Source organism: Geotrypetes seraphini, chromosome 13, assembly GCF_902459505.1.
Source record: "Geotrypetes seraphini chromosome 13, aGeoSer1.1, whole genome shotgun sequence".
Classification (NCBI taxonomy): Eukaryota; Metazoa; Chordata; class Amphibia; order Gymnophiona; family Dermophiidae; genus Geotrypetes; species Geotrypetes seraphini.
This window is the reverse complement of record NC_047096.1, coordinates 68,495,006-68,522,674: the sequence shown is the minus strand read 5'-3', so window position 1 is coordinate 68,522,674 and position 27,669 is coordinate 68,495,006. Positions and strand designations below refer to the sequence as shown.

Sequence of the window (27,669 nt, the reverse complement as noted above, 5' to 3'; positions counted from 1 at the left end):
GTTATCTGCAGGGATGGGAATGGTGATGAAATTTGTCACCGTTACTCGAGAGGGTTCAGAGGAGAGCGACACGTCTGATAAAAGGTATGGAAAACCTTTCATACGCTGAGAGATTGGAGTAACATAGTAACATAGTAGATGACGGCAGATAAAGACCCGAATGGTCCATCCAGTCTGCCCAACCTGATTCAATTAAAATTTTTTTTTTTTTTTCTTCTTAGCTATTTCTGGGCAAGAATCCAAAGCTTTACCTGGTACTGTGCTTGGGTTCCAACTGCCGAAATCTCTGTTAAGACTTACTCCAGCCCATCTACACCCTCCCAGCCATTGAAGCCCTCCCCTGCCCATCCTCCACCAAACGGCCATACACAGACACAGACCGTGCAAGTTTGCCCAGTAACTGGCCTTAGTTCAATCTTTAATATTATTTTCTGATTCTAAATCTTCTGTGTTCATCCCACACTTCTTTGAACTCAGTCACAGTTTTACTCTCCACCACCTCTCTCAGGAGCACATTCCAGGCATCCACCACCCTCTCCGTAAAGTAGAATTTCCTAACATTGCCCCTGAATCTACCACCCCTCAACCTCAAATTATGTCCTCTGGTTTTACCATTTTCCTTTCTCTGGAAAAGATTTTGTTCTGGAGACTTAGAGGGGATATGATAAAGACTTACAAGATCATGAAGGGCATAGAGAGAGTAGAGAGGGACAGATTCTTCAAACTTTTGAAAAATAAGAGAACAAGAAGGCATTCGGAAAAGTTGAAAGGGGACAGATTCAAAACAAATGCTAGGAAGTTCTTCTTTACCCAACGTGTGGTGGACACCTGGAATGTACTTCCAGAGGGCGTAATAGGGCAGAGTAAGGTACTGGGGGTTCAAGAAAGGATTGGACAATTTCCTGCTAGAAAAAGGGATAGAGGGGTATAAATAGAGGATTACTGCACAGGTTGGGCTGCCGCGTGAGCGGACTGATGGGCACGATGGACCTCAGGTCTGACCCAGCGGAGGCATTGCTTATGTTCTTATGTCATTCTCTAATTGGGCAGGGAGCAGGGTGAAAGAGAATAGTTGCTAGAACTATAGTTGCCAGTGATCGTTGCAATGACTGATCTCAGCAGGAACAAGTCCTATCAAACAATGGATTAAAGAAAACGCAAGCTTGTTAAAATTGGAAGACAAAGAAATATCAGACAATGCATTTATTATGATTTCCTCATTATAAATAACATCATAGGAGACTCTAGGGATTCATGTGAAAAACAGGTATTAAAAACACACTCCCAACCTTCTTAACACACAACCAGTTTCAAATGCACCATAGATTTTTATTAATGATGAAAAATTATATTTTAATTGTTTATGCTACTGGGCAGTTTTTTTCTGCTTGGTGTCTGCTGCTGGATTCTCTGAATCAAGTTCTTGGAGGTGCAATTTGTAGCGGATTGGATCTGATATGTGCCCATTAATAGAATAAATAATCTTCCTCCTTGGGAACAAAGAACCAGGACATGAAATGCACCAATCTGTCGTTTAAGCACTTTAGGTGATGAAAGGCACCTATTTAAACAACCTGCTTACCATTTGCTACATAAAATGAACCCACTGCCACAGAAAGGTAGTATATCAAATCCCCTTTTTGCATGTATAATGGAGTATAAAGCTCAGCATGTGTTTTTGCCTTGGCTTTTGCCATACAGGTAATTTCTGTTCTCTAGTATCTGTGCACATGCACGTACCCGACAATAAACTTGCCTTCTGAACATTTTGTTATTGTGACATGAGTGCATAACTAGAGACCAACCAAAACCAGTAGTTTTGGTTCTACAGCTGAAACTAGGGTTACCAGATTTTCCAATTAGTAAAAGAGGACACATAGCCCCACCCTGTTCTGCCCTCAGGCCTGCCTCGCTCAGCCCCACCCCCACACAAACCTTGTATCTTCAGGCCAGAGTTTGGGTGCAGCCGCGCATGCACGCAGGCCCTGATCTCACCAGCTTTTCAAAACCCAGACAAAGTGCCAGGTTTTGAAAAGCCATCCAGACCTTCCTCTAAAAGAGAACATGTCCGGGAAAATCCGGACATCTGGTAATCCTAGCTGAAACCTTCCAGGCAAATTGTATGATAACCTCTGCACCCTTCCACCACCTGAAGGCTCTCCCCAGGCCTACCTTTAAATGGCCTGGTGCTCTAGTAGCTTTTGGACAAGAGTGATCCCTAGTTGTTGCCCCCGCAGGTTCTTCAGCCAAAATGTCTAGCAGGACATTGAAGGGCAAATTACCTACTGAAATTAAATCTGAGTTAGATGTAGTGTATGGTGATGAAATCTCCATTTTAAATGGTGAAAGCATGGGCTGCTGAGTTTAAACTTGGCCAGACAAGCATTGTTGATGAAGGATGCTCTGGATGTCCAAAACCAGCATCAACCCATGAAATGGTTGATGAAGTTCACTGAATAGTGATGGAAGATCCCTGATTGACGCTAAACGAGATAGCAGAGGCTACTAGAATTTCATCAGAATGTGTACGCACCATCCTACATGAATATTTAGGCAAGAGGAGGTTGACTTCTAAGCGATGTACAACATTTAAAATAAAGGGGAGAGTAAATTTAGTGTGTAATTAAACGAACATAAACGAGGACGACGAAAATACTAACGGACTCACGGAACAATGGGGAAAGGGGGAAGAACGACAATAGTTATAGGAAAGTAAGACATAGATAGTAAAAACAGGTCAGTTAGAAAGCAAAAAGAACAAGCATATGAAACCATCTGACGGTTGTGTAAGTTTGGCATCTTTAAATTTAAAAAACGTGTTTGCCATATTTGCTAATTATTATAATCCATAATAAATAACATATATTTCCACATTGGCCTTATTCCTTTTTGGGGATAGCACTATTAGAACTTTGGGACCACCTTCGGTGCTGACATATTTCTTGCAGATGAGTCCAGAGAAATTACTATCCGAGTGATTTCCTGTATTGTATTTGCACCTATAGTACCCACCGCCATTGTACTGATTCTGGATATCCAATTCCAGGCGTGAGACATAATATTGGCCAGCCCTACTTTTGAATTTATATCCAAAAATCAAGGTGGTAGTTGTAGTCCTTGATTCTACCCATTGAAATCAGTACTGTATGTCTCAAAATGGTTGTCAGAAATTCAGAATTGGTCTAAAACCTTCCTCCTAGAATTGGGCAACTTGGTAGCTTTGCAGGTAGGTTGTCTATTTTTATTTATTTGTTCAATTTTCTATACTGTTCTCCCAGGGGAGCTCAGAACGGTTTACATGAATTTATTCAGATACTCAAGCATTTTCCCTGTCTGTCCCAGTGGACTCACAATCTATCTGATGTACCTGGGGCAATGGGGGGATTGACTTGCCCAGGGTCACAAGCAGCAGCGTGGGTTTGAACCCACAACCTTGGGGTTAACCATTGCACCACAATGTAGCCAGGAGGGCTTACTCAAAACACACCCTGGCTATAAACCAGGTCCTGTAATTAAGAAAATCCACAATTGCTACCCATAATTCATAGCTGTATGGATTTGGTTCCCTGAAAAGCAAGCCTGGCAGAGGCTGATAGACTGGATCTGGGAATCTATGCCCAGTGCACTGTTGTTACAGGATGAGATTTCTCTTTGCTATTTGCTGACTTAGGCACTCCTCCCGGGCACTGCAAATGCCTTACTGAATTTAGCCTGCCTCTATGTGTTTTACTTCGAGGTGAACAAGGTTGATATAAGCAGAAGGGTCCCTGAGCTACTGCATGTTGATTCCTGTTCAGCCCTGTAGAATCTGGACAGTGAAGGTGTAGGAAAAGACTGGTTGAGCAAGGCTGCGTGACCTCCCTCCACAAGTCAGCTTTTTCAAGCTTTCATGCATAGTCCCTGTGGCTAATTTGCATACAGTGCCACTCTAATTGAGGATAGCTTGAAGATCTGATCAGCTCAGGGGGTCACCAGAACAGGATTGGGAAATAAAGCAATAGATGTTTAGGTGCCTGGAAGACAGAGTTCTTTGCGGGGATAATAGGGGTTTAAGATAGTACGGAAGGCAGTGCTCCTTTCAGTGGATTTCAGTATCCAGGTGCCTGGAAGGCAGTGCTCCATCTCAGAGTTCCTCGTGCACACGTTCTTTCTCTTCATCCGTTTTCAGTTTCAGCTCCTCAGGGGTGATTTTCCCATCCTGGTTCCGGTCCTGGTTGCTGAACATGTCCTGCAGCACCTTATTCTGGTCAGCACCTGGCTCGAGACGGCCCTTCCCCTCGGCTACTTGGGCCAGGATGAACGTGGAGAACTGCAGCAAAAGGTGAGAAAGAATGTTAAATTAAAGGATCTCAGGAGATTTCTGAATCTCAGGCAAGGGGAGCCTTCAGGCTGGCCCTTTGAGCAAATTACATGATGGGTTAGGGGCCACTGGAGCATGCAGTGCACTAAGACAGATTAACAGGGTGACCACTCTAAACGCAACTGTCCCTAAAGTGCCAAAGAGTTGCAAGTAACAAGTGGGTGACCAGTGAAAACTGATTTCACACCTAGAAGAATCTGCTGTTTAGGTACTTTGACCCCACATTACTTTAATTCTTGTGCTTCCAGGCAGGGACTATGGTGGGGTTCTCAACCCAGTCCTTGGGACATACCCAGCCAGTCAGGTTTTTAGGATATCCACAATTAATATGCATGAGATACATACGACATAAGAGTTGCCACACATCAAAGGTCCATCAAGTCTAGTATCCTGTCAAGATTCCAAGGGGTAAAACAGATTTTATGCTGCTTATCCTCAGAATAAGCAGTGGATTTCTCCAAGCCTTCTCAATAATGGCCTGTGGACTTCTCATTTAGGAAATTATCCACACCTTTTTTAAACACTACTAATCTAACTGCTTTCACCACATTCTCCAGCAATGAATTCCAGAGATTTACATACCAAAGAGCTCATGCATAGTTATTGTGGATATCCTGAAAACCAGACTGGTTAGGTGTGTCCCAAGGACCGGCTTGAGCAACCCTACTCTTTGGAACAAGCTTAGAGTACTACAGAGCAGTGCTTCTCAACCCAGTCCGTGGGTAACATCCAGATAATTGTTATTTCCAGATATCCACAATGACTATGCATGAGAGAGTTTGCATATAAAACAGCAATGCATACAAATCTCTTTCATGCATAATCATTGTGGTTATTCCGAAAACCTAACAAGCTAGTATCCCACAAGCAAGTATCCTGAAGATTGGGGGAGGGAGGAAAGGCAATTGATGGTCACATGGTGTGTCCCCCACCCCCTGTATTCCATCCAGAAAGCCAGCTGTCCAATTCTGAATTTGAACAGGAGACTCTCTCTCTCTCTCTCTTGAAGCACTAATTATTCCCTTCTTCCCTGCCCTCCACACACACTGACCTCCTCAGCTGGGATACTCCCATCCTTATCTAAATCCACTGCTTCAAACAGATTTTCTGGTGCATCCACGAGCCATACAAACATGTATCCATCAGGGACCCCTTCCTCCATGTGCAGCATCTCCACCTCAAATTTCAGCACCGCACTGCTAGGAACCCCTTTACCTGGAGACAGGAGAGAGAAGGAAGAGTAGCACTAGGAAAGACTGTTGTAGAGCAGGGGTTCTCAATCTAGACCTCAGGACACACCTATACAGTCAGGTTTTCAGGATACCCACAGGATGAATATGCACCTAGGCTGGGTAACCATACATCCAGAAAAACCCAGACATGTCCTAGACATGTCCTCTTTTTAGAGGACTGTCCAGGTACCTGGAGGGATTTCCAAGACCCAGCAGTTCATCTGGGTGTAGAAATCCTGAGCTCGAAGGCCGCATCTGGAAGCCTTTGCGCTTGCACAGCCCTTACCGTGTTGACATCATGCCCACAGCACGAAAGCTTCCAAATGCGGCCTTTGAGCTCAGAGAGGTTCATGGGGGGCGGGGCTGGGGAAGGAACGGGGCAGAGCTGGAAGCCGAATGGGGCGGGACTTGGGGTAAAACAGGGTGGGGCCAGGCATTCTCTTTTTTTCAAAGAGGAAATCTGGCAATCCCATATTCATTGTGGGCATCCTGAAAACCTGGCTGGCTAGGTGTGTCCCAAAGACTGGGGCGAGAACCCCTGCTGTAGAGGCTCATTTTGGGTGCGGGAAGGAACAGTTTCAACTACATCCATTTCCAAATTGCCCCACTAGAGGGTGGAAAAGACTGTTAGGTTTGCAACACACAAGTATTCTTTAAATGAAAGTTTAATTAACTTCTACACTGTCAATAGAATGCCTGCAAGAGATAATGTTTAGCACATGCACAGAAATTTAATTTAAAAAGACACAAGAAAAGGTGAAATAAATACCAGGTTTTTTTTGACCGGTGATGATGGTCAAGCCCCTCTAAAAGTGTTTTTATAAGCAAGTCTTTCAAGCACTTGGGCATTTGAGGTCTTTTCCCGGTTTGAATATTTATGATATAGAACGAATATCAAAAGAACTCAAAACAGTTTCCATTTTAGATTTACCTTGGGGCTTATTTTGAATTTGTTCATTATTGTTGTTGCATGTTTGTGTGTGCCGTTACAAGAATGTTGGAGCTTGAATTAGAGCAACGAACAAACATTAACTTTTCTTGTTAAACTTGGCAAGAGTGGAAGTGAAATCAGGGACATATTAATTCAAGTTTATGGGGATAATGTCATGAAGAAAATGACAGTGTACAAATGGATTAAACGTTTTTCTAAGGAGAGAGGGGTTGCCATTCAGCATATAACCAACAATTGGAAGAATTATAGAAACCCAAATTATACATTTTGGTGGAATACAATATGTCATATATTCAAAATGGAAAGAGCAATAGCAATACAAAGAGGGACATATACTAAATTTATAAAAATATGGGGGCCATTGACAAAATATTGTAATGAATGAATAGTAGGATTTCTCTTCTTCTTTTCTTCTTTGTGACACACATGGAGGGGGGGTAGTGAAAATAATTTTTACACAACATGCTATAATATGATATACAATATGTAATGGATGACTGGAAAGTACTTGAAGGGTGGGGGGAGGGAGAGGGGATAAAAATATGTTTAGAATATTATGTATTAGATATAAAAGTGATATTGTGTATTCATTAGTTGTAATTCAATATTTTGTACACTTCATGTAAAATTTGAAAATGAATAAAAAATTATAAAAAAATATAAGGAGAGAGAAAGCATCACTGTTGGAGCGGTCAGGGCGGCCAGAAACGAGCAGACCTAATGAAAACATTGCAAAAATGTGTTTGAATTGTGCGTCAAAATCATCAGCTGACTGTGAGAAGCATAGCAGACCAAGTAAACATCGATAGAGAAATAGGAAAATCTGAAAATCTTGGCATGAGAAAGGTGTGTGCAAAAATGGACCCTGGCTTTTGCATCATGACAATGTACCAGCTCACACAGCACTGTCTGTGAGGGAGGTTTTAGCCAGTAAACAAATAACTGCATTGGAACACCCTCCCTACTCACCTAATCTGGCTCCTAATGCCTTTTTCCTTTACCTAAAGATAAAGGAAATATTGAAAGGAAGACATTTTGATGGGCCCCAAAGTGATGGGCTGGGTCAGGAACTGGTTGAGTGCAAGGCGACAGAGGTTAGTGGTCAATAGAGATCACACTGAAGAATGAGATGTTACCAGTGGTATGCCTCAAGGTTCTGTTCTTGGGCCTGTTCTTTTTAACATTTTTATAAGCGATATTGCTGAAGGGCTCTTGATTAAGATTTGCCTCTTTGCAGATGATATCAAAATCTGCAATAGAGTAGACACCTCAGATGCTGTGAATAACATGAAGAAAGACCTAGTGAAGCTTGAAGAATGGTCTGAAATTTGGCAGCTTAAATTTAATGCTAAGAAATGTAAGGTCAAGCATTTGGGCAAGGGAATGGTACAGTTTAGGGGGTGAAGAACTTTTGTGCACGACAGAAGAGTGGGACTTGAGTGTGATTGTATGTGATGATTCTAAGGTGGCCAAACAGGTTGAAAAGGTGACAGCGAAAGCTAGAAGGACGCTAGGGTGCAAAGGGAGAGGTATGGCCAGTAGGAAAAACGAGGTATTGATACCCCTGTATAAGAGTCTGGTGAGTCTTCATTTAGAAGACTGTGTGCAATTCTGGAGACCATGGTCTTCATCATAAGGTGTATGGGGACAGATTTAAAGATCTCAATATGTATACTTTGGAAGTAAGGTGGGAGAGGGGAGATATGCTAGATACCTATGTGGTGTAAATGCGCACGAGTCGAATCTATTTCATTTGAAAGGAAGCTCTGAAATGAGAGGGCATAGGATGAAGTTATGAGGTGACAGGCTCAGGAGTAATCTAAGGTAATACTTTTTTACAGAAAGGATGGTAGATGCGTGGAACAGTCTCCTGGAAGAGGTGATTGAGACAAAGACTGTGTCTGAATTCAAGAAAGCGTGGGATAGGCCTATAGGATCTCATAGGGCAGGGGTAGGGAACTCCGGTCCTCGAGAACCGTATTCCAATCGGGTTTTCAGGATTTTCCCAATGAATATGCCATAGATCTCATGCATATTCATTGGGGAAATCCTGAAAACCCGACTGGAATACGGCTCTCGAGGACCAGAGTTCCCTACCCCTGTCCTAGGGAGAGGAGGAGATAGTGTATGCTGTGGATAGGCAGACTGGATGGGCCATTTGGGCTTTATCTGCCATCATGTTTCTAAGGGTAATACGATGACTATTCTGATGGCCATTCCAGAAACAGAGTTCCAAAATTGCTTTGAAGGGTGGACTAAGCGCTGGCATTAGTGCATAGCTTCCCAAGGGGAGAACTTTGAAGGTGACTGTAGTGATATTCAGCAATGAGGTCTGTAGCACTTTTTCTAGGATGAGTTCATGAACTTAATTGTCACACCTTGTACAGCAGCTGTAGCTGGACACAGCAATTAGCAGCAGCCTGTGCATCAGTGCCAGCTCTTTGGTGCAAAGGGTACTGAGCGCCCCTGGTATTGAGCAAGGTCCTTCATCGTGTCCAGGAAGGTGTAATTCCTGCTCATAATTTTGAAACGTTGACGCTTATGAACCTGTGAAGGGGGAACATGCCCAGCAGAAGGACCCTTACCTCCATCCTCCCCATGCCCCAGGTGCGGTGGAATAACCAGCATCCGCCTCTCCCCCAGGCACATGTTCAGAAGCCCTGTGTCCAGTCCCTCAATCACTTTGCCCAGCCCAAGGGTTGTTTGCTGGGGGCTTCCATAGTTGAGGCTTAAAACAGAAAAAAAATCCCAAACAAACCATAAATCCACATATTTCACTTGTTTTAGTGTTGAAACATTTTATTGAAACATTTGCCATAAACAGAAATACAATCATTTACAATACCAAACAGAAGCCCTGAACCATCCCCCCTTCCGAACCCCCCCCCCCCCACCTGCTTCACTTCCAGAATATAGAACCTAGTACCATCAAGCCCGACCGAAACAAATAGGGCCGGGAATCTGTTTTCTGATAATCCCCGAAGCACTAACAATAATAACAGGACCAAATTCTATCCCCCACCATCTACAATAACAAGACAAGCACAACAAGCACCAGGAGCAGCCCAACCCATCATCCCCCCCCCAAAAAAAAAAAAAAAAAAGAAAACAGAGAATCTGAAAAATATCCCATCCTACAGTTCAACTAATCTCAATAGGAAAGCAAACAAGTCAGCTGTATGTGTCTTCAATAACCTCCCTACTCCAAACCCAAGAGCCCCCACCAATACCATACCAACTCAACCCCAAAGCCCACTGACAACCCCCCATCCACCCCCTACTCACTCTCCACAACACTCACAGTTCATTCAGAAGAAGACTACGGCCCTTAGGATGTAACAGCCGTATGTACAGATCCCTATTTCACTTGTTTTAAGATGAGACCTCTTTCCTTCCACTCTCCCTTTATTGCCATTCCTGTTCCCCCCTGCCCCAGATCAACAGAAGTGCCAGAGGCTGGACTTACGAGGAGAAGATCTGGGTGCCGTCCAGCAGGGAGCAGTTGTAATGGTACCTCACAAAGTCTCCTGCTTTGCTGGTTCTGTTGCAGTCCTGTGGTTTGTGGGTGACCTCAATCTCCACTGCATCGCTGGGGTTGTGGAAGTCAATAACATGGACCTCAAATACAAGGACAGCAGAACCAGGAATTTTGCTCCCTGGAAAGAATAAGGGTGTTAAGTCTCGGTAGTAGGGCAAAAGAGGGTGGGCGATTCAGTGCTGAGAGCCAAGAATGCAGAATTAGTAAGATTTCCGACAAGTGACCTTGGTGTGTGTGTGCAGTGGTGGCTAAAAAAGCAAATAGAATGTTAGGAATTATCAGGAAAGGAATGGAAAATAAAAATGAAAATATTATCATGCCTTTGTATCGTTCTATGGTGCAGCCCTACCTTGAATACTTGCAGTTCTGGTTGCCACATCTCAAAAATGATATAGTGGAATTAGAAAAGACACAGAGAAGGGTGATGAAAACGATAAAAGGGATGGGAAGACTTCCCTATGAGGAAAGGCTAAAGTGGCTAGGGCTCTTCAGCCTGGAGAACAGATGGCTCAGGGGAGATATGATAAGAGGTCTATAAAATACTAAGTGGAGTGGAATGAGTAGATGTGAATTGCTTGTTACTCTTTCTAAAAATACTAGGACCAGGAGGAATGAGATGAAATTAATGTAATGTAATTTATTTCTTATATACCGCTCCATCCGTTAGGTTCTAAGCGGTTTACAGAAAATATACATTAAGATTAAAAATAAGAAAGGTACTTGAAAAATTCCCTTACTGTCCCGAAGTAGTAGATTTAAAACAAACTGGAGAAAATATTTCTTCACTCTGGAATTTATTGCTGGAGAATGTAGTGAAAGCAGATAGCTTAGCAGGGTTTAAAAAAAAAGTTTGGATAATTTTTTTAAAAGAGAGGTCCGTAAGCCATTATTAAGAACATAAGAATGGCCTCTGCTGAGACAGACCACAGGTCCATCATGCCCAGCAGTCCGCTCCTGCGGCGGCCCCCCAGGTCAATGACCTGTAAGTGATCTAATGCTCCAAGCATTTTGTACTGTATAGTAACCCTCTAATTGTACCCTTAGGATAAGCAGCATAAAATCTGTTTTTCTCCTTGAGATCTTGCAAGGTACTTGTGATCTGGGTTGGCCACTGTTGGAAAACAGGATACTGTGCTTCATGGATGTTCGGTCTATCCCAGTATGGCAGCTCTTGTGTTCTTATAAGTGAAGTGGCCTAGTGGTTGGAATTCCTCCTCAGCATTCTAAGGTTGTGGGTTTGATCCCAGTGCTGCCCCTTGTGACCCTAGGCAAGTCATTGCCCCAGGTACCACTATGAGTCCACAGGGTTAGGCTGGGAAATTACCTAGAATACCTGATTAGATGTGAACCACTCAGATGGCTGTCAATGGACAGTATATCAAATACAAAATAAGCTTGGCAGCTTATCTCCAGGTGCTTTTATGTGGCCAGCTGTAAGGATGTTGCAAACCACCAGTTTTTCTAAGAAAAGAAGTAAAATATATATGTAGATAATCACAGACATAGATGTCAGCTCTATATGTGCGTTGGGTACATGGATCTGGGAAGTGAAGGAGGTGACACAGCATTAAGAACTGATAGCAGGAGGGGCTCAAGTACCCAACTTGCTGTTTGCTGTAGCCTGTGGGTGATGGTACAGAACCAGGACCGGCTTAGCTGTGCACTGATGACCTGGGTGCTTGTGAGCAGAAGGTTGGAAGAAAGTTTAGGGAAGAGGAGAGACTGGAGCAGAAACCAGAGATTAATTCTCTACATAGGCTGAAGCTACTCAGATTCTCCCACCATCTTTCAGATTAAAAAAAATACATGCATGACATGGGTAGGAAACACCTTGGATGCCTACATGCAAAAATCCCCCAAAGTAGCACCAATTTTCTTCCCAGGTGAGGATACAGCACCTACCTGCCCCATTCTCCCCATAGCCCAGGTGAGGGGGGATGGTGATCCTTCTTCTTTCCCCAATGCAGACACCTTGCAGGCCCTGGTCCATGCCAGAGATGATGTAGCCCAAGCCAATGTATGTGTTGTACGTCTGGTTCCGGGAGTAACTAAGAGAAGATGACAAATATTGTGAAGTCATTTCTTTTTATCTCGAGGTCGTCTCCTCAGCTACATTCACACACACACACCTTTTTCTGTAGCTGTGAATATTGCTCAAGGCAGGGGCTCCCACTTCAGAAATATGGAGGGGAGGGGGGTAGGGTTGCCAGATTTTATGATTGTAAAATCCAGACACCCAAGTCCCGCCCATCTCCGTCCCCCGCTGCCTGCTTTGGTCGGGCAGGAGGCAATCTGCTTTTCCACGGGTGTCATGTGATGACATCATGCGCATGATGTCATCACGTGACACCTGCACATGTGCAGATTGCCTCCTACTTGACGTAATTGAGAGGAGGCTTTTCAAAACCCAGACAAAGTGCCAGGTTTTGAAAAGCTGTCCAGACCCCTGGACATGTCCCCAAAAGGAGGACATGTCTGGGGAAATCCGGTAACCCTAGGGGGGGAGGGCAAAGGTACCACAAGTCTGGTCAATAGGTTTTGCTGGTGATAACCAAGACTCCCTTTCAGCTGTGGGAGCCAAAGGGTAGGTGCCAATGAACACCCCCCCAGGACTGAGCAAGCTCCTTCATTGTGTCCAAGGAGTAATAGTTTGCTTGTCACCCCCTCCCCTCTATCATATTGAAATGTTGGTGCCCGTCCCTTTCTTACATTCTACATCCCTAGGGTTACAGTGAGCCCTGCCTCCCTAGCGCCAGCCAGTCCAAGGACCCCACATCTCCCAACACCATCCCATCAGGGTGACCCAGTAACTGACTTTTTGGCATCTGCCCTATTCTATGTTTGCTTGTAACTTCATCTAGAGTTTGGGAGTTGTAGTGAACCTTCACTGCCCTGATACAACGTATTGCTAAAACCTACTGCTTTGTCCTCTATAATATTACCAAAATCTGACCCTTCTTCTCTGAGCACACTACCAAAACACTTATCCACATCCTCATCACCTTATGCTTAGAATACTGCAACTCACTACTCTCGGGCCTTCCGCTTAGCCATCTTGCTCCCCTCCAATCCGTCCAGAATTCGGCTGCACGACTTATATTCTGGGAGAGCTGCTATACTCATGTTACCCCTCTCCTATAGTCACTTAATTGGCTTCCCATCTGTTTCCAAATACAATTCAGACTCTTCTTATTGACCTACAAATGCATTCACTCAGCTGCTCCTCACTATCTCTCTTCACTTATCTCCCCCTATGATTCCCCCCCACCCCCGTGAGCTCCTTTCAGCTGGTAAGTCCTTCCTATCTGTGCCCTTCTCTTCAACTGCCAACTCCAGACTCCGTCCCTTCTGCCTTGCTGTGCCATATTCTTGGAACAAGCTGCCCAAATCCCTACAGTGGGCTCCATCTCTGGCAGTGTACAAGGCCTAGTTAAAAGCCCACCTCTTTGAGAGTGCTTTTGAATCCTAACTCCTCTCACCTTTGGGTTCTGCATCCCCAACCCTATATGTCATGTCTGTCTGTCCAAGTTAGATTATAAGCTCTTCCGTGCAGGGACCGTTTATAAATGTCAAAATGTACAGCGCTGTGTAAGTGATAAGTAGTAGTAACCTTATCAAATTATCTACAGATTTAACAGATCTAGGACCAGTCTCTGATGCACAGTGGACTTACCCATTGCCAGCTCATGCTCTATCTCAGTCTTTAATTCTATCTTCCTTGCCACCTTTACCCAAATTATTATTCTAGCAACACAAGCAGCAAAAATCAACCATTCCATCTCCAATCTTATGACAATATCAGACAACTTCAAAACATTCAGAAAAGAAATCAAAACCCTGCTTTTCAAAAAATTCATCCAAATATCTTAACCCCTCCTCTTTTACCTCCAGAAGATTCACCTACCTTCAGATAACCTTCCCCCAAATTACCCACCTTAACACCTTCCAATTAAACAAATACCATAAATAGATTGTAACTCTAACTGCATTCCATATGTATTTTTCATACAGTTCTTCACTGTCAGTTTAATTTCCATCCTATAAGGTCACATAGAATTTTTCTTTTTTCAACCATCTTTATTTTCTCTTCTTTATTAATTTCCAGGTACTTTAGTTAGATTGTGAGCCTTCGGGACAGTAAGGGAATTTTTTAAGTACCTTCTTACTTCTCATTTATAATCTTAATGTATATTTTCTTCAAACCGCTTAGAACCTAACGGATGTAGCGGTATATAAGAAATAAATTACATTTAATTATATACCACTTATATCCTAAGTGATTTACATTCAGGTACTTTATCACATTTCTCTATCTGTCATGGTGGGCTCAAACTCTATCTAGTGTACCTGGTGCAATGAGGGGATTAAGTGACTTGCTCAGGGTCACAAGGAGCAGCGAGGGATTTGAACCCACAACCTAAGGGTGCTAAGGCTGTAGCTCTAACCACTGCGCCACACACTCCCACAGTGATAAATTAGTGATAGGAAGAAGAAGAAATATGGAATTGCGAGACTAAAAGATGATATGTATCGATATGTGGAGAGTGATGAGGAAAAAGCAAACATGTTAAACAAATACTTTTGTTCTGTGTTCACGGAAGATCCTGGAGAAGGACCGAGATTGTCTGGCAAAGTTACACACGAGAATGGGGTAGAGACCGTGTCGCTCACGGAAGAAAGTGTTTATGAACAACTTGAAAAATTGAAGGTGGACAAAGTGATGGGACTGGATGGGATCCATCCCAGGATATTGAGGGAGCTCAGAGAGCTTCTGGCAGGTCCTATTAAAGATTTGTTCAACAAATCTTTGGAGATGGGAGTGGTTCCTGGGGATTGGAGAAGAGCGAATGTGGTCCCTATTCACAAAAGTGGTCACAGAGATAAAGCAGGAAACTACAGGCCAGTAAGCCTCACTTGGAAAAATAATGGAAGCGTTGCTGAAAGAAAGGATAGTGAAATTCCTAGAATCAAATGGGTTACAGGATCCGAGGCAACATGGTTTTACAAAAGGTAAATCGTGCCAGACGAATCTGATTGAATTTTTTGATCGGGTGACTGGAGAATTGGATCAAGGGCATATACTAGATGTAATTTACTTAGATTTCAGCAAAGCCTTTGACACAGTTCCTCATAGAAGGCTCTTGAACAAACTTGATGGGCTGAAGTTAGTACCCGAAATGGTGAACTAGATTAGAAACTGGTTGACAGACAGATGCCAGAGGGTGGTGATCAATGGAATTCGCTTGGAGGAGGGAAAGGTGAGTAGTGGAGTCCCTCAGGGATCGGTGCAGGGGCCGATCCTGTTCAATATGTTTGTGAGCGACATTGCCGAAGGGTTAGAAGGAAAAAAAAAAGTTTGCCTTTTTGTGGATGATACCAAGATCTGTAAGAATAGACACCGAGGAGGGAGTGGAAAAAAGGAAAAAGGATGTGCAAAAGTTAGAATGGTCTAATATCTGGCAACTAAAATTTAATGCAAAAAATGTGCAGAGTAATGCATTTGGGGATTAGAAATCGGAAGGAGCCATATGTGCTGGGAGGTGAGAGGCTGATATACACGGATGGGGAGAGGGACTTTGAAGATCTAAAGGTGAAAAAACAGTGTGACAAGGTGGTGGCTGTTGCCAGAAGGATGATAGGTTGTATAGAGAGAGGAAAGTAGAAGAAAGGTGTTGATCGAAGGTGAGGCCCCGCTTGGAGTATTCTGTTCAATTTTGGAGACCATGTCTGGCGAAGGACATAAAAAGACTTGAAAGCGGTCCAGAGGAAGGTTACGTAAATGGTAGGAAGTTTGTGCCAGAAGACGTATGAGGAGAGACTGGAAGCCCTGAATACGTATACCCTGACATAAGAACATAAGAAATGCCTCCGCTGTGTCAGACCTGAGGTCCATCGCGCCCAGCAGTCCGCTCACGCGGTGGCCCATCAGGTCCAGGACCTGTGCAGTAATCTTTTATCTATACCCCTCTATCCCCTTTTCCAGCAGGAAATTGTCCAATCCTTTCTTAAACCCCAGTACCGTTCGCTGCCCTATAACGTCCTCTGGAAGCACATTCCAGGTGTCCACCACACGTTGGGTAAAGAAGAACTTCCTAGCATTCGTTTTGAATCTGTCCCCTTTCAACTTTTCCAAATGCCCTCTTGTTTTTTTATGTTCTGAAAGTTTGAAGAATCTGTCCCTCTCCACTCTCTCTACGCCCTTCATGATCTTATAAGTCTCTATCATATCCCCTCTAAGTCTCCTCTTCTCCAGGGAAAAGAGACCCAGTTTCTCCAATCTCTCAGCGTATGAAAGGTTTTCATCCCCTTAATCAGTCGAGATAGGGGGAGATACGATTCAAATATTCAAATACTTGAAAGGTATTGATGTAGAATAAAATATATTCCAGATAAAGGAAAATGGTAAATCCAGAGGGCATAATTTGAGGTTGAGGGGTGGTAGATTCAAGAGTAATGTTAGGAAATTCTTCTTTATGGAGAGGGTGGTTGATGCATGAAATGCGCACCTGAGGGAGGTGGTGGAGAAGAAAACGGTGACAGAGTTCTAACAAGCATGGGATGAACACAGAGGATCTCGAATCAGAAAATAATGGGTATATATTTAATTTAATTCTTATATACCGCTAATAACCGTGAGGTTTCTAAGCAGTTTACAAAAATGATGCATTAAAGATACAATAAATAAAAACTAAATAAATAAGATAGGTACTTGGAACATTGAAGGAACTAAGGCCAGTACTGGGCAGGCTTGCAAGGCCTGTGTCCCATATATGGACTATTCAGTTGAGGGCGGGCTGGGGAAGGTTTCGATGGCTGGGAGGGTTAAGATGGGCTGGAGTGAGCTTTGATGGAGACTCCAGTAGATGGAACCTAAGCACACCACTGGGCAGGGCTCTGGGTTTCTGGCACAGAAATATCTAAGAAAAAGGACCATTTAAACTAAATTAATTTATGGAGCTTGTATGGTTGGACAGACTGGATGGACCACTCAGGTCTATCTGACGTCATTTACTATGTTACTAAATTTAGGGCTGCTGCCCTTTTAAGCTCTTTTCTAAAGACAAATCTGAACATCAGTATAATCTTGCCTCCCCAAATCTCCTTTCTACAATCTATTTCCTGAGATTCTGGATGTGAGTGCAAGTACCATTGACCCGCCCTGTGCACCTTGAGTCAAAGAGGATTCCATCCATCATGGAGCCATTGTAGTGGTAACGTATAAAGTCCCCGGTCACTGCGGTGCGTCGGCATACTGCTGGGACCTCCTGCCTGTCTATGGTGATGCCATCATTGGGGTTATGGAGGTCCACTAGGAGAACATCAAAGACAAGAGTGGCCTGTGGTGGTACCACGGTACCTGTGGCAAAGGGAAACAGTAGGACTAGTTAAATTCACTGGATCTGAGCAGTGTCGTATTTCTGTTCCATGATGAGCTTTTAATTCCAAATATTCAAAGTAATCAAACTTGAAAGAGTTCTTATACATTCTGGACATCAAAAGAGTAAACCACCACAAGTGACAAGTTTTTACTGGATATGGGGAATCATAATTTTAGGCGCTGTATTTTTTTGCCTATAGACAACTGCAACGTTATGTGTAGTCCTTGAATACTTATTTTTATTTTTTAAATGTATAGACACGTAAACCTAAGCAGTTTCCATAAAAAACATACATACTGCGTTTCCCCGAAAATAAGACCTACCCCAAAAATAAGCCCTAGCATGATTTTCGGGGTAGGTCTTAATATTAGCCCTACCCCCTAAAATAAGCCCTAGTTGAAGCGCTGGATTTGCCGGCAGCAGCGCTTCCCTCTGCCCGCCGGGCACCCTTCCCCCTCCCGCTGACCCTTCCAGCTCTCCTTCCCAGCTGAACCCCGCTGCAAGACCAACATACATTACCTTCTTCCAAACGGCCGTGTCAGCAGCAATCTTCATGGCTTTCTCCCGCTGGGGCGTTCCATGTGCCGCGTTGCTGATGACATCAACAGCGATGCGGCAGAGGAATGCCCCAGCGGTTCAGCTGGGAGGGAGAGCTGGCAGAGATTATAACTTGATTGCTGTGATAATCGAGACCCCAGTCATAGGTTTTTAATATGAAACTTTAATAGTTGTAGCTATGACCTTGTGTCCCCAGTGCAGAAGGGATTGTGGAATTCTTCATTAGTTGGGTAAGTGTATTTTTTTCCTACACTTTGGTGTATAAAGCTCAAAGGCTATATTTTAAAATAACTTAAGTCTTTATCTGCTTGACTCCAGATTACAGGGGGGGATAGAAAGATGCTGGGGGGGGGGGAAACAAATGTGTGCAGGGCTTTGTATTGTACAGTGGTGCCTCACACAACGAACTTAATTCGTTCCAGGAGCAAGTTTGTTATGCGAAAAGTTCGTTATGTGAAACGCGTTTTCCCATAACAATACATGTTAAAAAAAATAATTCGTTCTGCAGCATAAAATATGCTAAGATGACATAAAAAAAGATAAATTTGTCAAAATGGTGAAAATGGTGGTCTTGCTGAGGCCAAACTCTTTGACGAGGTCACACTGTTTTACCCCACATTCACTCCTTCTAATTATTTCCCGTTTCATTTCAACAGAAATCACCTTCCTGCTTTTTTTAGAAGCCATGATATACAGTATATAAAAAATATTGAGTTTATCTTAAAAGGACGACTGTATACAGTGAGAGAGGGCAGAGTCTCAGCGGCAAAAACTGGGACTTAACTTTTCTTTTTTTTTTTTTTTTTTCTAGCATCGGGGAAGCAGCGAGAGTAGCTCCGCCCCCCCCAACGCATCAGCAGTAGGCGCCGGGCCCCTCCATAAAAGGAGGCGAGCCGACGGTCCGCCACTGCACAGGGAGCCAGGCGAAGGGCTGTGAGAGAGGGCAGTTAAGCGCAGTGACTAACGACTGCCTGCAGTGCCTGCGCGGAAGGATGCAATACATCGGCAGCTCGGGCGACTTCGTTGTGTGAAACGAAGTTCGTTGTGTGAAACGAAGTTCGTTGTGTGAAACGAAGTTCGTTGTGTGAAACGAAGTTCGTTGTGTGAATCAAGACATGAAGTTCGTTGTGTGAAGCGTTCGTTGTGCGAGGCGTTCGTTATGCGAGGCACCACTGTACTTGTGTTTGTGATTGGGCATTGTTTCCCTGAAAATAAGACCTAGTGCATTTTTTGGGCCAAAACTTAATATAAGACAGTGTCTTATTTTCGGGGAAACATGGTAATATTCAAGCAAACAACACATAACATATATTATGACCATTACAACAAACTTATCATTGCATTTTACAAATAAAATGTAATCAATATAAAATCAAACATAAAATCCCTTCATGTCAGACGCCTAATCATAACACTCCAGATAAGGGCATAAAAGGAAAAAACACAAAATTTTTCTTCAATATTTACTAAAACTGGATTGTTATTCTCCCATAGTGTGTCATAAAAAAGATTCCACAAATAATTGTGTTTTCAGCATTTTTAAAAATTGCAAACGATAGCCTCCAGGGCTCCAGGGAGGGAATTCCAAAGCCCTACCCCAGCTATAGATGCTCTAGATTTTGCATAATGAACATTGCCCTCCTTCAGATCTCAGATTCATACTTGGCCGATAGATTGTTTATTGTGACTGGGGAGTCAATTCAGAGAGGTTTGCATGAGCTTCTGTAAAAGGTGTTACAATACAGAGTTACAGGGGCTTCTGTGGCAATGTTACAATACAGAGTTATTAAGACCGGCATAATTATGGCATAATCAATCATCCTACTTATGTTATCGGCACATCGATCATCCTACTTATTTGAATATGTTCATTCCAAATCAATTGTCCTACACATCTAATATTAGGTTTACTATTGCAGCTAAGAAGTTTGGCCTATTCAACTAAATATAGTCTATAAGCATGTATCTGAGGAATATAATACTTCAAAGATAAACATAAAACACAATACAGAGTCTGGATTTTTTGATTGGAAAATCTGGCAACCCTACTCTTTGCCACCCAAGATAAGGACTTTAGTCTAGGAAGGACAGAAAGACTTCTGCAGATGGGTGTGGCTCTGGCCTGGCTCTGCTCCTTTTTCTTACAACACACTGTGCATACCAATTGGGAGCCTCTGCTTTAGCCATCCGACAGGCTTCCTGAATTAGGCCCATTCAAAATGGGCCCATGCTTTAATCCTGCCATGGTGACTTTGGGGCAAGGCACCTCGGGTCTACTCTGGGTTCTGTCACAACTCTCTGTGTGACCCAAGGATCAGTCTCTCTAAATTTGCTTCTCTTGGCTTGTTGCCCTTCAGGCAATGTAGGGGTTCTGGTACTTACCATAGCCTTTCTCCCCATAAGCCAGAAAGGGAGGGATTATGACTTTTCTTTGCTCTCCAGCACACATATCAAGCAGCCCCTCATCCATGCCCTTAATCAGCCAGCCTGCGCCTACGTAGGTGTCATAGGTACTGCTGCGGCTATAGCTGCAACAGATTTAAAAAAAAACCAAAAAATTTAAAACACACAGCATCAGCCACCACACAGTTAGCAAACTGCTAAGGCACCTCTTTGGATAGAAAACAATGAGGGGGAAAAAAAAAATCTTTTAACAAGGTAAAAAGCACAAGAATTCCAGAAGTCACTAAAACGCTGTGAAATAAAGCATTTTGGCATGGTTAAAAGACTGTATTAGGACTAAGTCCTCTGATTATCCCCCCTAAAACGTACAAAATGCCCAACACCTGAGCAGTGTGTTACCTACCTCATTGTGGTTAAGAGCGAGCTCATGAGAAAAGCTGAAATGTCTCAACAGCTCTGCAACAGGAGTAAGACTCGGCTCCACTAATGAAAAATGACATACGACCCCCCCCCCCCCAACTCCCACTCCAAAACACACAAACCACCACCATACCTGGAATCAAAAGCTGTTCCATCCAGTAGGGTCCCGTTGTAGTGATAGCGGACAAAGTCTGTGTTCTGGACAGTCCGGTTGCAGCTCTGGGGCTTGTGTACCGTCATGGTCTGGACTTTGTCATCCTTATTCCAGATGTCCAGCAGGACTACATCAAAGTACAAGGTGGCATCAGCGGGGATGAGTCCAGCTGCAGAAGACAAGTGGCGGGGTCAGAAGAGTGGCAAAGCAAGTACATCTAACATCAAAACCAATGGAAAAAAAAATTACTTTCAGGGCAGGACAGATTCTCATTTGAAGACATTAGTGCTGTGGAGCTGCTAACCTGTTGTTGATGCTGTGGGATCGTCTCCTCTGATCCAACCCTGGTTCTGCCTCACAGCATGTCTAGAAACAGTCCTACATTTCTTTTTAGGGGGATCAGAACTCACTATATGCATGGTAGGTGGGATAACTCAGTCCTGAAGCAATTTGGGTGAAGTGGCAGCAGCAGGGACCTCTTGCCAGAGTCCAATTGTGTCTAGTCTCCTACTTCCCTGGAATTCTCACATATCCCTTATTGCAAACTCTTGCCATCGAACTGCTGTGGCCTCAATTTGGAAGAATTCCCCAAATGGCCCTAAACGTTTGGGAGATTTATTTTTACTTATTTTATATATCTGTTTATAAGATTATAACCCACTATTTCCAGAGGTGAAAACGGGTAACAAATAACATTGACAAAAACCAGTAGTCAGAAGCAATCTGTCTTCTTATCCACACTTAAACAGTACAATTAGAGACATTTACTTAAAATGAATAAATGATCTGGAAGAGCAGCTAATAATACTTATGTAGGGTTTTACTACAATGGCGCTAAAGGTTTTTAGTGCAGGCTGGCGAGGTAAATGCCCCAACGCTCATAGGAATTATACGAAGGGGTGCTAATAAGTTCTCAGTCCAACCAACCAACTTTCTCAATTCTGAGTATTATTTTGCCACCGTAGCTGAAAAGAGTGTTATCTTATTTCGTTAAGTGCTAATTTGCAGAAACAAAATACTATGTTTTCACATTGTTTCAGATCAATGATTGAACCATTCTACGCCATTCTCTTCTTGGTTGAACTGAGAACTTTTCCGCACACACTTGTAGTGTAAAGAGTTTCAGTCTCTGGTAACCAGAGCTTGGATTGTGATGTTATAGTGCCTCATTCCACCAATAAGAGTCAATCTCATCAGTGATGTCACAATAACTTGATTGTCCTATACTTGGCTCATTTTAATTACATACGAGGGGGTGCTGAAAAATTCTCAGTCCAACCAACCAACTTCCTAAATTCTGAGCATTATTTTACCACTGTAGCTGAAAAGAGTGTTATCTTATTTCATTAAGTGCCAATTTGCAGGAATGAAATTCTCTGTTTTGACATTGTTTCATATCATCGATTGAACCATATCCACGCCATTCTCTTCTTGGTTGGGTTGAGAACTTTCCAGCACCTCTTTGTATGAGTGTCGGAGCATTTACCTCACCAGCCCATGCTAAAAACCTCTAGCACCATTTAGTAAAGAGAATCTTTGGTTAGTACATTTGTACTTTCCTAATAGGCCTGCCTCAGGGGTGTAATAAGTTGGTCTGCCCACTAGATGTCACTATGAATGCTGGAAATACACTGTAAACTATGGGTGTCTGCACAACTCTGCATATTTTCACTTTTATTGGCTGCCCAGAGTTGTGCAGACACCCATAGTTTACAGTGTATTTCCAGCATTCGTAGTGACATCTAGTGGTCAGACTGACTTATTACACCCCTGAGGCAGGCCTCCTCGGGTCTTTGGATACAGGACCTTTTGGGTCATTATTCATAGGACTTTAGGCTACTCCTTCAGTCCAGGTTTAGTTAGGCATGGTTTTACTATTCCTGCGTGCAGGGAAGAAAGTTTATTTTATTTCTTCTTCAACAGGAATCACAACTACATCTCCTTATCTACAGTGGGGATACATACAGGACTGGTTCAGTTTGGAGCTACCTGGTCATTTAAGAGTATGGTATCCTGCCAAGTAAGTGCAGTGACAGACTATGTCCTAGGACGCCTCTTCATTTGTGGAGAATGGGGGGGGGAAGAGGGCATGAAGAGCTTCACTACCTCCCAAACCCCAAAGTCCTGAGCAGGGTCCCCCCTCCAGCCTTTACCAACTCCGATGCTGCCGTAGCCCAGATGTGGGGGCACGATGAGATGGCGCCTCTCATTCACACACATGCCCTGGAGACCCCGGTCCATGCCAGTGATAAGTCGGCCAACTCCAACCACGCCAGCCACTGCTAGTCCACGGTCATAACTAAACACAATGACAAAAAATATATATATCAGCAACCTGTGGTAGGTAAAGCTTCTCCCTCCCTGCCTCAAAACTTTCACGAGATAAAAAAACATTTAAAGAATTCCACTATTCATAAAACAGTATTAGACATAGGCAGTACTAAACAGATACAGAAGAGCCAGTCCCTACCTAGAGGGGCTTACTAAAAAAAAAAAAAAAAAACCTTCACAAACATGATTTCAAATTAACAAGACAGAGATTAAAAAAAAAAAAAAAAAGCCTCACAAAGGATGAGTTTTAGGCAGTATATAACATGACCCAAACCTCCTTCCTCCCAATGTCCTTCTAGGAATTACAAAACTTTCTCCCCCACATGGGGGGCTTTTTTTTTATTATTTTTTTTGCAAACAGTTTTGTGGGCCTCTGTATTCCATGCTGCACCTAAGAAAATAAAACATTTTTACTGAGAAAGGGCAGAAGAAACCCACAGCCTATGTATAGTCAATAGAAATTACATTTGGTATTGCTGTCTCAAAATTATAGGTGGTTGAAGTTGAAGCAAGCCATTCAGAACAGGTTCTCTGATTGGAAAAATCTTAAAAATCAGTATAGTTTGCCAGTCCTATGCTTCCAGACAGATTTCCTGGGTCATCAGGCCGCTCAGTGGTACAAATTAATATCTGAATTTTTGAATAAGAAACTAAAGACTGGTCTTTGTGACATTTGGAGCATTGAGATAAAGCAGCAGATTTCTGCGTCTCAATGGCCACGAATTTGGACTTGGAGGATGAGATGCATCTATGAGACAAGCATGGTTTTTTTGTTACATAGATCTTTTTGGACCCCTGTTTGTTTACAAAAAAGTGGATAGTTCCAAGACTAATAGATGCTGGCACTGTCATCTTGAGGCAGGGACTTTGGATAATTTACTGTACTATTGTCCCTTGATACTTGGGTTTTAGAGATCCATTTGGGGTCAAGTGAATAAAATGTTGGAAAATCCAGTGGCATGGTCATATGATACCGTGCTATTTGGCACGTTGAGGGCTGAAAGCCAAATATCTTCCCAGAATAATAAACTTTTCTTTATTATGACAGGGGTTGCCATACAACTTATTATGAGAAACTGGAAAAGTTGGGATCGGTTAAATTATACTTTCTGGTGGGAATCTCTATGCCACACGTTTAAAATGGAACGTATGATTGCTATACAGCAGGGACATTATAGAAAGTTTATGGATATTTGGAAGCCATTGACAAAATTCTGTAAGGAATGACTGTTGATTTTGCCCTTTGATCATACACGTCCAGGGTGGGTGGGAAGATACTTTTAATTTGAGTGCTATTTTTGTATATGTAGAAAGGGGGGGGGGATGATATATGTACTTGTCATAGAATATAATTTTGATTGAATTTAAGTGCTGTTAAAATGTCTGTATAATATGTTGCACTTATTTTTGGCTTTAAAATGAATAAAGGTAAAAAAAAAAAAAAAGAATAAGTTACTGCAGAAAAATCTAATGGGAACAACCAAATTTTTATTGGGGGGGACAAAATCATAACTTTTTAAGTTTTAACGACTCAGATTCAAGGAGGCGCTTTCCCAGGAGTATCGCACCACCGCGCCAAGGTGACACGTCTGCCAGCGCCGATCCAGCTGCAAGCTGCCCACATCTGGCTCTTCACTGCCGGGTAGCCAGAGGTTAGGACCGAGCCTAAGTTTCAAGTTTCAATAAAAATTTGATTAATCGCTTTATCTGAATTCAAAGCGATGTACATTTTGATAAAATTACATTGTTAAAATTATTACTACAATAAATAAAACAAACTCAACTTAAGACAAATGCAACAAAATTGGAAACATAAGGAATTGGGGGAGAATTTACATTGTATTAAAAGTCTAGAGAGACATATAGGGAAAGTACATAAGGGAGGGTAGGGAGATGGAAAAAAAGAGAAGAAAAAATGATTTCTAATTTTTTGAAAATCAAGTTATAATTAATTTATAAATGCATCATTGAAGAGAAAAGTTGGAGGATGCGGCCGGATCTCTTTAGTCTACAAAAGCAGAAAGATGTTGTGCAGTAGGAAATACGCCCAAATCCTCGACTCTTCTGGGAGACCGCGAGCAATCGGTTAATAAATGCCGCGCAAGCGCGAGGAGTTGCTACCTGGAATCAAACTTGACGCCGTCCTTCAGGGTCCCGTTGTAGTGATAGCGGACAAAGTCGCCCATCTGCACCTCCCGGGGGCAGATTTTCGGCACCGAGTACCGGTCGATGACCACATCCTCCAAAGGGCCGGGGTGGCAGAGCCCGTGCGGGACCAAGAGGGCCAAGAAGACCAGTGGGAGCCTGACAGCCATGATCTGCCTCCCTCATTCATTCCCACCCGCCGGGCCTCTGGCCAGGAATTTTGTAAACGTGGCCTAGTTTGGGGGCTTCGGGCTGCTGCCGACGCCACGCTTAGCTGTCTACGATTTTTTGGGGGGGAGGGGGGAGAAAAATAGAGGCCCTCGCCCCGTCTCAAGACGAGTACGTCTGATTGGGATGCCAGCTCTGATTTTTTTGGTTTTTTTTGCAATGAAAATCTAAATCCTAAAATAAAGGATTAGTTTAAGCAAGCAAATGCATCACCAACTTTGTAGGAAGAGAGGTCCTATCCCAAGAAATCTCGGCATAGACTCCTCTGGGTCCTAGTGCCTCAACCAAGGGGTTTCTCCTCCCCAAGTTTAGAGCTGAAAAAAGCATTGACACAGGGATTCCTATTACAGGGGTGTCCAATGTCGGTCCTCCAGGGCCGCAGTCCAGTCGGGTTTTCAGGATTTCCCCAATGAATATGCATGAGATCTATTAGCATACAATGAAAGCAGTGCATGCAAATAGACCTCATGTATATTCATTGGGGAAATCCTGAAAACCCGACTGGACGGCGGCCCTCGAGGACCGACATTGGACACCCCTGTCCTATTAGTATGGCTAATTTCTCCACCATAATAATAATGACAACCCAAACTGACAACAACCAATGTAAGGACAAGGTGGATATCACCATGTAGAAAAAAGTTACAATTTTTATGGAACTTTTGAATTCAAAATGGACCAGCATTTGGAACATAACCCATCCAATATCATGGTAATGCAAAATTGTACTGTGATTTTCATCCATAATACCAAGAGACACAAAGGCAACGAATTGGAAATATTACCAAAGCATGGCGACCTGAGAGAAGAAATGGTGTGACTTTATTGTTGAAGGAACCTTAGGTAGTGTTAGGCCAGGAGTGTCAAAGTCTCTCCTCGATCCATTCGGGTTTTCACGATTTGCATGCACTGCTTTCATGGTATGCTAATAGATCTCATGCATATTCATTGGAGAAATCCTGAAAACCCGACTGGATTGCGGCCCTCGAGGAGGGACTTCGACACCCCTGTGTTAGGCTAAGGCTGGGCAAAATGTTCAAAACCTTGAAATTTTAGATTTGACAACAGTGGATTTACAAAAACAAAGCAAAACAGTTTTTCTGGATTCTCTTACATTATATGACATACCTAGATAATTCCTAAGTTTTGGATGCCATATACATTTTTGCGTGATACATCATAATAATCCTTGCATCATCATCATTATAATAATGATAATAATACGTTTACTGTCCAGAACACTCAAGTGTAAAACAGATGCAAATACACAGGTTACATTCTTTTTATTAACCATAGTATACAACATCCTCATACCCTTTTGACTGCTTCCAGAAGCTTGTGTAAAGTGTTGACAAGGCTGGAACCCTTTCTTAGCATCCATAATTGCTATAATAGAAAGGAAGCCATTTGTCTGCAGCTCTGACCCTGATTATGAGGGAGTGAAAATGTTGAGACTATCCTTTTGACAATCATTATACCTTATGTTAAGTAATATAGTTGCCCTGCTAGATCACGTGAAATGGAGGGAGGAGGGGGGGGGGGGCGGAAGGAGAGAAGAAAAAAAATAAGGTAATTATACCATTCTTATTGGACTAACCTAATACAATTTTGTGACTAGCTTTGGGAGAGCCAAAACCTTCTTCCTCGGGTCAGGACAATATGAGCAAAATATGATAATATCAGAATATTAAGTAAAACCTAAAAGCATTTCAATGACAATCTCAAAGTCAAAGGTGGGGAGAGAGAGGGATGGAAACCTGGACGTCATTGCAAGCCCTCCAAAACCTGTGAGAATTCCTCTCATAGGTGCCCAATTTTTTTAAATGATCGGGGATGCCAAGCACAAAACAAATTACCCTCCCTGGACACAATGAAGGAGCTTGCTCAATGCTGAGGGTGCTCAATATCCACTGGCACCCACACAGTTGGCTTTTTTGGTCCTGTGTCCAGAAAGGAGACACCATCCTAT

At 42.9% G+C, this 27,669-nt stretch overlaps 1 protein-coding gene across 1 annotated transcript; it reads right to left on the bottom strand.

Annotated features, from left to right (window-relative positions):
• Positions 1-1,188: 1,188 nt before the first annotated feature.
• Positions 1,189-25,847, bottom strand: FKBP10 (FKBP prolyl isomerase 10). Its single transcript, XM_033918950.1, has 10 exons — positions 25,449-25,847; positions 23,150-23,295; positions 20,976-21,165; positions 20,402-20,547; positions 17,250-17,439; positions 11,985-12,130; positions 10,011-10,200; positions 9,130-9,272; positions 5,412-5,575; positions 1,189-4,309 (listed from the first exon to the last, which is right to left on the bottom strand). Exons 1-10 carry the CDS (start codon positions 25,640-25,642, stop codon positions 4,124-4,126), a joined length of 1,695 nt encoding a protein of 564 aa, XP_033774841.1. The 5' UTR covers positions 25,643-25,847; the 3' UTR covers positions 1,189-4,123.
• Positions 25,848-27,669: the final 1,822 nt, after the last annotated feature.

Coding starts and splice junctions, on each gene's coding strand:
- FKBP10 (XM_033918950.1), bottom strand. CDS start 25,642: ATGGCTGTCAGGCTCCCACTGGTCTTCTTGGCCCTCTTGGTCCCGCAC. Junction 20,548..20,975: donor GGAACAGCTTTTGATTCCAG/GTATGGTGGTGG, acceptor AATCTGTTGCAG/CTATAGCCGCAGCAGTACCT. Junction 5,576..9,129: donor GGGGCATGGGGAGGATGGAG/GTAAGGGTCCTT, acceptor TCCTGTCTCCAG/GTAAAGGGGTTCCTAGCAGT.